This window comes from Penaeus chinensis, chromosome 3, assembly GCF_019202785.1.
Source record: "Penaeus chinensis breed Huanghai No. 1 chromosome 3, ASM1920278v2, whole genome shotgun sequence".
NCBI lineage: Eukaryota > Metazoa > Arthropoda > Malacostraca > Decapoda > Penaeidae > Penaeus > Penaeus chinensis.
The window spans coordinates 5761944-5774443 of NC_061821.1; the positions used below are offsets into that span (position 1 = coordinate 5761944).

At 32.3% G+C, this 12500-nt stretch overlaps 2 protein-coding genes across 13 annotated transcripts in view; one reads left to right on the top strand and one right to left on the bottom strand.

Moving 5' to 3' along the window:
- LOC125045694 (tissue inhibitor of metalloproteinase-like) overlaps nt 1-3092 on the top strand; it is a 211983-nt gene extending 208891 nt beyond the window's left edge. For all 7 annotated transcript variants that reach the window (XM_047643144.1, XM_047643152.1, XM_047643130.1 and 4 more), the window contains one exon: nt 1-3092. This exon is cut by the window's left edge and continues 452 nt beyond it. The gene's annotated coding sequence lies outside the window, so the exon portion shown is untranslated.
- Nucleotides 3093-3179: 87 nt separating this feature from the next.
- On the bottom strand, nt 3180-7963 carry LOC125045742 (coiled-coil-helix-coiled-coil-helix domain-containing protein 7-like). Of its 6 annotated transcripts, XR_007116589.1 has the most exons (5): nt 7910-7945; nt 5126-5210; nt 4803-4879; nt 4595-4636; nt 3900-3940 (listed from the first exon to the last, which is right to left on the bottom strand). XR_007116589.1 is itself a non-coding variant. In XM_047643184.1 (2 exons), exon 2 carries the CDS (start codon nt 3773-3775, stop codon nt 3386-3388), a length of 390 nt encoding a protein of 129 aa, XP_047499140.1. In that variant the 5' UTR covers nt 3776-3779; nt 7910-7963; the 3' UTR covers nt 3180-3385. The 6 variants fall into 6 exon arrangements, 2 of the variants coding, with proteins under 2 accessions (XP_047499140.1, XP_047499131.1); XR_007116587.1 differs by lacking the exons at nt 4803-4879; nt 5126-5210 and adding an exon at nt 6733-6803 and having other exon boundaries at nt 3898-3940; nt 7910-7963; XR_007116591.1 differs by lacking the exon at nt 4803-4879 and having other exon boundaries at nt 3898-3940; nt 7910-7946.
- Nucleotides 7964-12500: the final 4537 nt, after the last annotated feature.

The window sequence follows — 12500 nt, forward strand, 5'->3', positions numbered from 1 at the left end:
GTGAATGACTCGAAAGCTGTTTTGCTTATGTTAATGTTCAAAACAGCACATATCTTAGACAGTTAATACTCTTGAATCAGCCATATCAAGAAGTTAACATGCAATGCCAACAAAGGTAATATCAAAGCTTACTAAATGATAATACTGCATGACACTCTTCATATTGTAAATGTTACTTTTGAGATGACTTCACAGTGTATCTGAAATAAAATTTATATTTTGGTATTAGCTTTTTATGTTTATGGTGAAGGTATATGATTATATATAGCTGGAATGAATCTAGTCTGTTGATAATGTAAGTAGACTACATCAAAGGTAGGAAGTAGCTGACCTTGGTGCATTTTTATTGCATTTAAATGTTGTTACTGATCTGTCTACATAATAAATATTAATATGGGAATGTTTAGGATATTGTACAATAAGTTTGTAGTTGATGTAAATTATAGGAAGAGGCACAGGCTGCAGTTGTTGTTTTTAATCGTAATGGTCAAGTGCATTGACCTTCAAAACATTTCTGTTGAGTTTATTGCACAGAGCAAAGGCAATAAAAAGAAATTGGCAAAATATGTAATGAAGTAATATGTGTGGGATATTATACTTTGGCCTTTTTAATTTTTAGGATTAAAATAGTCATACTATATATATCGGTGCATTCAATATTTAACTGTATTTTCTCACTTTAAACAGCATTGATAAGTGTATATATTGTTATAATTTAGGGAAAGGCAATAAATTACTTACACTTCTATAATTTCCTGCAGCATAGAAAGTTTTGTCAGATTGTGAAAATTTAGTAAATATAATTCTAACCTACAATAGCCAATGTTTGTTGTAAAGTTGTTGTAAGTTGTGCCCACAATATTACCATGTAATATAGCATATACCTTGGAGGTTAATGATATGAAGTTGGAGACAAATATATGTTCAATCTGGATATTTTTTTGTGCAAACAACCAATTGATCTAAAAATAATTAAATTGTTACTTGAATTAAGAATCATTAATGCATAAGAATTACCTGACTGTCAATTTTTTTTTTCCAACCATTTCACAAGTGTTATATTTAACTTTTTTTTTCTTCTTCTTTTTTCATTATTATTATTATTAACACTCCCCTAAACTGTGATGCTATAATCAGAAGGATTGGAAATGTGGCTTTGTGTTCACTATATATCATACAGTAGTTTTGTGTTTACTATTTAATAATGTTTATGTCTGCATACACTCTGTGATATCATATTATCTTACTTTGTTTCGTATATGATATCATATAAGGCTTTGCGTTCAGTATGTGGTATCACTTGTGTATGCATCACATTACTATATCTTGCATATGAAAATTAATATAGATTTATGTTCAATACATATTATATGTGTTCTATTTGATTGATGTATGATGATTTTGTGTTCACTGTAAGACATATATTGCTTATGTTCACAACAGGATATTATCAGTCTCTTTATGTTTACTTTATGGTGTCACTTATACAAATTGTATGATCACATCAGCAAAAGGGGAGCTTGTAATATCCGTTCATCTCTTCTAGTTCAAATTTCTACTTTGAAGTTAAATAAGATTTGTGTAAAAGAATTTTAGAAAGTTATTTCCTCTTCCTCCCCAACAAGACAAAATAATAAATCATGTCTCTCAGGTTGTATTTTTTTTTTTCTAATAGACAGGTAATTCTAAAACTTTATGATTTTACTTCAGGTTATGACTAAAAGTGTGAAAATGAACAAAGTTCCCTTGCCTGACTTATAGAATAATATTTATTGTCTAATGTTCCTTTGATGTAATGGGATCATACATAACAATATCATAAAATTGCTCTAAACTGGATTTAATATAATTCTTTTGATATGTATGAATTAATGATTAGAGTATTTTATAACCCCCATTACAGGTGTCAATAAGATTTCACATTTTTACATTATTTCATGCTTATTAACCAAAGATTCTTTTGGTTCAGAAATTGTCTTCAATCTTATATTTATGAGTGAATGAAAAGGGGTAATAAGGCTTTTTTATATGTAGTTTAATTATCTTGATGTGTTTTATTATTATGAGGCAGATCCATAGAAGCCAAAAAAAATAGAGCATTTAGAATACCTGATTTAAGATGTAAATTGCAAGTTCCTATCTTTTATTGTCCAAGTTATTAGTTTGTGTAAGGGTTGTTGAAATATATTTTGTATGAAACCTTGTAAGCAAAACAGAAGTATAACATAACCAGCATCAATATACACTTGAAAATAAAATTGTTTATATACTGAGTAATGAATATTAGCCTTGTTCATTCTATCCTAAACATCCATATATTGTACTTACAGGGGATATTACAAGTGGTTAGTGTGATTCATGTACATTTTAGTTATTTTTTGTATCCAGGCACTTGCTCTGAAGACAATTCTAATCCTGAAATGAAGTCGCATTATGGTTTATTTCAGTAGTAATAGCATTGAAATTTCCTGAATTCAGAATGACTTCTTTGGTCTGTGTCCATTTCAGTGTGTATGAAATAGTTATAGATTTATTTTTCATTTGTATCTGGGTTTTATGTGGGTCTGCCTCTTGCTTATAAAAGGTTTATAATGTGTACAAATTATGAAAAGGCTTCAGTATACCTGTTTGAATTATGGTGCTGAAAACTGGTCAAAGTGTATGTAATGAATATGTTATATTTTCAAACCAGAATTTTTATGCATATTCTTTCAGAAACTATAATGCTAAAGATCATATTTAAAAAGACAAGAATCATGCAATGTCAAATCTTAAAAGAAAACTTTTTATATATACATGATTTTTTATGACAAATATCTTCAGTTAATGAGTCAAACTGAAATGCCCAATATTATTAAGAATTAATTCTTAATAGTTTTAGCTTGAATCAATTGTCAAATAAAAATATATGAATTTTTAACATACCTTTTTTCTTCAATTTTGTTACTCTGCATTTTCAAATCTGGTGCAGTAAGTTTTGTGGTTAAAATATTGTTGATTCTAAACTTTGGAATTGTTTATTTATTTAGATAAATGTGAGAAAAATAATTGTTGTAATGCTGTTCATCACAAAATAAAGGTATCTGACCTCTTTAATTAGTTTGCATTCACCCTACACACTGTCTGTTTATGGCAATGATTTAAACTGCTAAAGGTTATATTAAAATCATAAAAATATATCACAAATAAAGATTTATTTGATATATCACAAACAGAGTTTCATTTTCTATACAACCTATGCATAAGAATATTCCTAATAAATTCCCAAATTCCCTAAACTAACAAGAAACATTTTATTTCTTTTCCCATAAAAATACCCTACTTTCAATCGAGCAAGAAAGACCATAAAATATGACCTGTTTTGCCATTGGTAGCACCTTTATTTCTACAACTCGAAACCTTTTGTCCCTAAATATTCCTTTTTGACCTTCTCCCTTTCGCTCACAGCTGGCACCACTGGTAAGATCCCCCTTCTCCTCCTATCCCTGATTATGCGCGTCCAGAAAGTTTTGCATATCCTGTAGTTGTCGAAGTACATCCCGCAAGACTCCTTGTTCATGACCTTCTCGTACAGACATTTCATGGAGAGGTTGTACTCCTTTATGCAGGGGTTGTTTTCCTCATGCAGGCTGTTGGTGTCTGTCATCCTGCAACCTGATTCCGGATGTACTTTGACATTGTCCCAGTACTTGTTGCCATGTCCCCAGCGGAAAGCATTGGTCTGGAACTCTGCCCCTCTCCCACTCCCCTTTCTCTTTTCTTTCTCTTCTACCATGACACTGTGAATAAAAACAAGCTTATTATAGCAATAGGCATTATGAGTTAATACTTGCAAAATCTCAAAATATTGTAATTCCTATTTCTTCTACTACGACCTTTAGAAGAAATACTACTTACAAGATATTAAAAGGTCCCAAGTTAAAATTCTTCTGTCATGACCCTGTCAAAAACAAATTGAGATTATTTGCAGGATAATGAGATATTCTATACTAAATTTCTACAAGCATGACCTGAAAAAGAACAAAAAATCAAAATACTTTTAATTATCTTAAATTATGACCCTGAGAAAAAATAGTGAAAAATGATTATTTACAAAACATTAAAATGTTGTTTTTGTTTATTCCCTCTAGCATAACAACCCTAAAAGTTGAATACTAAATGATTACTTGCATTATTAAAATATGTATATTTAAATTGTTGATGCTTACTGCTAGGATATAATCCATGGAATAGTGATCAGAAGATGTTTGAGGGAGGGAAAGAGGAAGATAGAGGGGGATGGGGGGGGAGAGAGAGAGAAGAGAAGAGAAGAGAGGAGAGGAGAGGAGAGGAGAGGAGAGGAGAGGAGGAGGAGAGGAGAGAGGAGAGAGGAGAGAGGAGAGAGGAGAGAGGAGAGAGGAGAGAGGAGAGGAGAGGAGAGGAGAGGAGAGGAGAGGAGAGGAAAGGAAAGGAAAGGAAAGGAAAGGAAAGGAAAGGAAAGGAAAGGAAAGGAAAGGAAAGGAAAGGAAAGGAAAGGAAAGGAAAGGAAAGGAAAGGAAAGGAAAGGAAAAGAAAGGAAAGGAAAGGAGAGAGAGTTACAATGAAATACACTTACTGAATCCACATGACATCAGCCAAAGGTTAGTCTTTAGTGATTCTGAAATTTTAGAGACCTTTCCCAATCAATAATGTTGTTGCACAAAAATGATTCATACTTGTAATAATTTATATTGCAATTTTTATATAGTCTTGTGCAATTGACCATAAATAAAGATTACATATATACACTTTCTTAAATTTAATACCAAAGAGATCATACACACCATATTTAAGGCTTCTAACTTTTAATTTTTGCATCTGAATTTCATTTTACTGTATATTATAAGTCTCGTGGTCTTTCCTTATAACAAAAGCATAGAGACAAAAGATTTATAGATGGTAAAGATGCTAATTATAAAGTGTATACTACTACCAGGTAATGAATATTAGTATCTAGCTGCTATTTAAGCATGTGAAGTAAAGTCATTTTAAAAAGCATTTTGTCCTTCAAAATATTTCCTTATATCCAAACATCTTGGAAGTAACATATTAAGATGAATCCTAAGCTTGTACAAAGTCTTACAGAAAAGATAAACTATTAACTTACCTCCTTCTTTAATTCATCTTTCACTTCCTTATGTTCATGAATTTGCAAAACTATTAGGACCTACATTAGCTGACAGGCCATTCTCCTTAAAAATGCAAACAGGATGTAAAACTATGACTACACAATAAAGTGGTCAAAAAAGTTTGCATGTGCTTATCTTTTCTTTTGTGATGAAAACAGTGCACCTAAGTCTATCTGTAGGAGTTTAATTTTTTATATCTTTAGTGCCATAATGACAGTCATTTACCAGTCTCTTCCAAGGTTCCTGACTTGCGATATGCTGAAGTCCCAACCTGAATTCTATAGCACTTATAAATAAGGGAAACATTCTTAGCATTTTTTTTTTTTCTGCCACCATGTTTTAAGAGTATTTGGTGGCTAAAACAGTAAAGGATCACTTTGTCAACTCTCCATCAACTAATAAGGCCCCAGGTAACACCTACCTACATAACTATGGCCATCTTCAGATACAGAACACTCCACCGCTAGCTTACTAATCTATGGCAAGGGATGAAACTGGAGAAAGATGTTATCAGACTGAGGGTCACAGATAATACTGTTGCTACTCTCAATATCTATTCTAAGTACACTATACATAAAGATATTGTTGTTTCCCAGTCATTGGCTTTTGATAGGCAAATAGGCTGTCTCTTTGAATTCCTTGGAACATAATTTGGGCAGACAATAGTTTTGGCAAAGAAAATTGACAAATATTGTATAAAGAAGAGTTTAAATCTGGCAAAATAATTAAATGCTAAAGAAATATATTGACGTCCTCTCATGTTCTGTAAATATCAATTGCAAATGTTCAGCAAATGATAATTATAAAAAATTACCTTCTAATCTGATCTGTCATTATAAAATGCTGAAGATAAAACTACTATGAATTTCATTACATATATTTTCACAAAGCAAAGGAAAAAAAAAAATCATATAGAAAAGGAAATAAATATCTCATTCGTCTTTTTATTGGTAGGAAATCTTTAACATACCAGAAATTACAACAGCTGATCGATAAAAAAAGGACAACATTTTTCATTCTTAATGTTCAGAGATATCCATATATATATTTTGTTCTATCAGACAGTAAATCCAACGTTATGTGCCTCAGTAACTGTAAAATAAAGAAGCAGAAGATATATATATATATATATATATATATATATATATATATATATATATATATATATATATATATATATATATATATATATATATATATATATATATATATATATATATATATATATATATATATATATATGCATTCCATGAACTATGTAATATAATTCCCTTGATACATAAGACATTGATCATTTCGCTTGTAAGTGAGATAATTTTTATTTATTCCTTATCAGATGAACTAAACAAAAAAATCTATAAAACAGCCCCTTCAAAAATTCTATCATTACCAAAGACTAATCATGAGTTTGTAATCGAAATATGAGACATTAATTCTAAGGCCTTATGGAGATCTTAATTAACATCAACCTGAATTTATCAAAGAATAAGGAAAAATAAAAATAATTCAAGGTTCAAAAGCTAAATAACAGTTAGGATAGACGTACCACAGATGATTAAATGTATTGCGACACTTAGACGCTTACCAAAAACTGGATGACTCCATAGAATAAGATCGACTCACGACAAGCGCCACTTTACCCCCCATTTATTTTTCCTTCGGGGAAAGAAAAATTACGTAAACAATCGTCAACTACCGTCAAAAATATGTCTACTGAAATATGAAGAAAAAGTAAGATAATGGAAAACAGCTAAAGAAATTATGTGAGGGCATTAACCTTCGCAAAGGAAAGGTAAGACTCGACCACATATCAAAACCTGTTAATGTCGTTATTGTCATGAATAAAATAAATAAATAAATAAAAACGACGCAACCTAAAACACACCACATTCTGGATTCCTGTTCAGCGGCATCAATACCTACAGTAGGGGAGGAAGACGGAACGAAATTCTCTGAATAAAAGAGCAGGCCGAGTGTCCTTTGTGGATAACAGAAAAGCAAGACGATTTTATTCCCTGCGAGGGTACAGAAGGTCTAAATTTTTTCTAGGCTCTGGGCATGCTGGTTACGTGAATGGGCATACACGGCGTATGTATGTAAGTGCAAGTTAGCAAATGTAAAAGTGCATAAGCCAACGAACATTGCCACACTCATGGGAATCCACAAACGCCGTTGAACGAGCCAAAAGTTTACCTATACTGTCCCCTGTTGCCCCGTTTCCTTAGTCTGCCCTTAAATACCCATCTATTATAGGAGCGCAGTATTTCGTGAATAGGTAAGTCCTGAAAGTTCTTAACAATTGTCAAAAAAAAAAAAAAAAATGTCTTTTATGGCTGATATATGTTCCTTGTAAAGATAATAATTTAAACATACCAACAATTCTTAAAAAGACACATAATATAAACAATAATTTATAATAAGCATATAATGTAATCCAACAAAGTATAAAATAAATAACTATTATCACAACTATCAACACACCTTAAAAATCTAAATAAAAAAAAAAAAAAAGAAAAACACACACACCTGATTAACTAAGTAACAACCACATAACTACAACAATATATAAAAAATACGACAAAAAATATAATTACCCATTTTAAACTCTTATTACTTAGCAACACATCAAACACCATTACACAAATTTCTTTTTCAAGTCATAATCTACTTAATCTAAAATGGAGGCACATTCATCATCACACATGATTAACCACATTTCCAACCACAATACACTTAGTAATTATCTTTTAAAAAAAAAATACCTAAATTCGTCTCTTTTCAAAATCTCTTAAAATTTTGCTACCAGAAGAGGGAGCTTAAGGGACGTTGACATACGATACCCATTGGCTTTACCTTATATATTCTTTTATCATATATATTCAAGTAAATAATAGATTTATGTGAGTATTTATGTATCTAATAATAGATTTAGCATATATATTCAAGTAAATAATAAATTTATGTGAATATTTGTATATTTAGATTATCAATTTATCATATATGTTCAAGTGAATAAATATTGCTTTATCATATATATTCAAGTTTCTGTCTTTTGCATTTACTTGTGCGTTTTGTGATATGGTGTAAGTGTTGTCTATTTATTCCATATCAGGTTATCTCGTGTTAATTTATTTTTTTTTTTTTTTATCTTTATGATGTATAACATTATATGTACAGTGCAGTTCTGTCCCATATTTATTTGTGTTACCAATGGCATTCATTAAGTATTATTTACGTCAATTTATTATTTTTTAGACTCAACCTGTTACTTTGGTATAATGTAAGTAACAGTTTATTGTTATTATATTATTTTTTGTTTGTTAGTGTTTTTGTAAGGTTAATTTTATCTATCAATATGAAGAGTCGAGAGACATATGAAAATATAAAAATAGGGAGGCAGGCAAAAAATAAATAATTAGAGGCCCATACAATAGATCTAAATCCCTAAAGTCATGATTCTTCTCACAAACTGATACGAGATAGTCATGCTAGATAAACTTATGTACGATGATCCTGGTTTGAAAATAATAATAGATATTGTACGATGTCGGGAATCCACGGCCGTTTTCAGAGAGGGTTCGCGTAAGTTCTTAAGGAATTTGGGCAGAAATAATCCTTTGAATGCACTTTGTGTATCTATATGTCTATATATATATATATATATATATATATATATATATAGACATACATATAGATATGGTGCATTTAACTTGCATATATATATATATATATATATATATATATATATATATATATATATATATATATATAGACATACATATAGATATGGTGCATTTAACTTGCATATATATATATATATATATATATATATATATATATATATGTGTGTGTGTGTGTGTGTGTGTGTGTGTGTGTGTGTGTGTGTGTGTGTGTGTGTTGTGTGTGTGTGTGAGAGTGTGTGTGTGTGTGTGTTTATGTGTGTGTGTATATATATATATATATATATATATATATATATATAAGTATATATATGTGTATATATATTATATACATATACATATATATACGTACATGACCGAAGCCAGCGTGTGATCCGTATACCTCCAAGCCAAATGATTTCAAAAGCGATATAATGCATACAAACATATAATGTTAAATCCCTCTCTCGCACGCCACATACAGTCTACACTGAATTCGTCCAGCTGTTTGTCTTACTCACACGAAGTTTACAAGATAACTTTTCCCTAATTGTATACAGTTTACGCGGATGGTATTTCCAAAAATGCCTACAACTTTGCCCCAAGAATTCAGTGTTCGAAGTTCATTTTATGAGTCGGGGAAGATAACTCTTGAGCTCTGACACTCAAGGTATTCTGTTGCCAAGAATATGTCTGCTAATTCAGTTCGTGGAGTGTTAGCCAAACGCATTCTCACCCTGTCAGCGTATTATAAAACATTATATGATAACAAGCGAAATATACTTTGCGTACGGCCTATATCGACATATCAAAACAACAGCGTGAAAGAAGTGAGATAAACAATGAAATAAGTTCATCATTTGATATCAGGTAAGTGAAGTTAGGGTACAAAAAACGTAGAATTTTTCATGTTCGCTTTATCGTGATTACCCTTACATAACTGATATGTTATGTCGAAAGGACAAGGAAATGTCAAAGATAATCGTTGAATAAGATTCAGTCATTTCTAAAATGTCTAAGAATTGTGGATTGCTAATGTGTTGCGGAAAATAGTAGATTAAAAATATATATATGCATAATTCCTAGAAGATTCCTAAGATAATTGAAGGGAATCTATATAAAAAAAAAAAAAAAAAAAAAAAAATAGACACGCTTCTTTCTCCATATTGTGAATAAAGTTTGGATTTCTATAAACACTTGTAAGATTAAAATAATAAAAGTGGGTTAGTGAAATGTACTGGACATGATAAAACCAAAAATATATAACAGAATGAAGCATTTCTCATACGTACAATTAGACATCGTGTTGTTAATGTTTATAGTATATACAGACGCATGGCATATACACGAAGCAGATATAACAGCCTGTACTACACGAGGTGGCAACTGCCGAGGCCTTATCGCATATCATTGAGATTATCTTTCGACGCTAATTCTTTTATACCCTAGTTCAGTGGGAGTTCCTGCCCCCCCCCCCCCTTCTGTGCCCGTCTTCACACACTCCTCCTACACTCTGATTTCCTCTGATTGGCTCTGATACGATTTATTCCATACATGTGTGGATTCAAAGCTGATCCCCCGATCCCCCTTCCTTCCCTCCCTTCCTCCCTCCCTCCCTCCTTTTCTCCCTCCCTCCCTTCCTTCCTTCCTTCCTTCCTTCCTTCCTTCCTTCCCTCCTTCCTCCCTCCCTCCCACCCACCCACCCTCCCTCCCTCCCTCCCTCCCTCCCTCCCTTCCTCCCTCCCTCCCTCCTTTTTCCCTCCCTCCCTCTCTCCTTTTCTCCCTCCCTCCCTCCCTCCTTTTCTCCTTCCCTCCCTCCCTCCTTTTCTCCCTCCCTCCCTCCCTCCTTTTCTCCCTCCCTCCTTTTCTCCCTCCCTCCCTCCCTCCTTTTCTCCCTCCCTCCCTCCCTCCCTCCCTCCCTCCATCCATCCCTCCTTTTCTCCCTCCCTCCCTCCCTCCTTTTCTCCCTCCCTCCCTCCTTTTCTCCCTCCCTTCCTCCCTCCTTACCGCTTTCCTTGCTCCATCTTTCTTTCTTCTTGTGATCTAATAATTTGTGGATGATGTACAATGTGGATATCAAACTAACTTTTTTTTCTCTCTCTCTTTAAATCGGGTGGGTAAGGAGTCCATTCATTCTGGCCCGCAATTGCATATGCAACGAGAAAATCCCGAACACCTAAGAATGATCCACCGACTTCGTTTATCTGATTAATTTTTTTTTTTTTTTTTTTTAAGATAAACGATTATGAACGGATATAAGAAAAAACAAAACTCGAACGAAATTTACCTTAATTTAGCGTCAATTGAAAGAGTCTGTCGTATTTCTTTCTCTCTTTTTCTAACCCGATATGTTTGAGATCGGACAGAGGACACATGCGACTAGTGGAGTAACTTTTAGATTAAGCTGCAGAATTTGTTGTGATGGAAATATGTTGAAAGGCAGTGAAGCAAATAGCTTGAAGTATTAGATATATTAAATCATAGATATATATATATATGTATTTATATATGTATTTTTTTATATATTCATATATATATACATACATACATAAATACATACATATATATATATATATATATATATATAAATAGATAGAGGATGGACAGAACGCGACACCCCACATACGTACATGAGTGTGAAAGTAGGTTAATGACGAAATCGATGACGTATCAAATAATCATGACGTAATCAATAACCGGAATCATTAATGATGCCTAGCATGCACACCTTACGGTCGTACATGGCACATCATAACAGAAAGTAGGCATAATTAAAGGGATTATTATAGGATGGGCAGACACCTCACGTACATGAGTGTGAAAGAAGGTTAATGACGTAATCGATGACGTGACCAATGACCATGACGTAATCAATAACCGGAATCCTTAATGATGGCTAGCACACACACCTTACGGTCGTACATGGCGCATCATAACAGAAAGTAAGCATAACTAAAGGGATTATCTTAATCAATGATCAGAACTGGAAATCCTTAACTAATGGTGTGCTACAGATGAGCCACCGAAAGAGGGTAAAATAGATATTCTCAGCTGCTCTCCGGATGCGATATGGGTCAAGGATATTGATCTGAAAGGGATCATGGGTATTGATTCGATAATTACATTTAGCCTTCCGGCATGTCTTGACACGTCGTTTACCTTAAATCGCCAAAGCATTCCAATATTAAGAATTCGCTATAACCACTAGACTATCGCGGCAGTCATTAAAGTAATTACGATAGTTATTACTGTTGCTATTTTTATAATTTTAATTATCATGAACTTTACAATCATATCATTATTATAATTACATTTTTATCTACCGGAGGAATTATAATCGATATGAGGAGTCAACAGCAATATTAACAAGAAATCTGTTTTCTGATTTTTCTTTATTTTCTCTCTTTATAATCTTCTTGTTCGTTTTTCTTTGCAGATGCGTTCAAAGATGATAATGTAAATTATAATGATGATAATGACGGCGAAGATAATGATAATGAAAATAATGACAATGTTGGTGACAATAATAATAATAATTATAATAATAATAATAATGAAATCTAAATAATCTATCAACTCTAACGAAAGTAATCGATGACGTAAAAAGATATTTGAAAAGGTGTAGGAAACAAAAACTATTTAGCAAAGGTAAGAGAAACGAGAAGAAAGACAACGAATTAGGGAAGAAAATGTA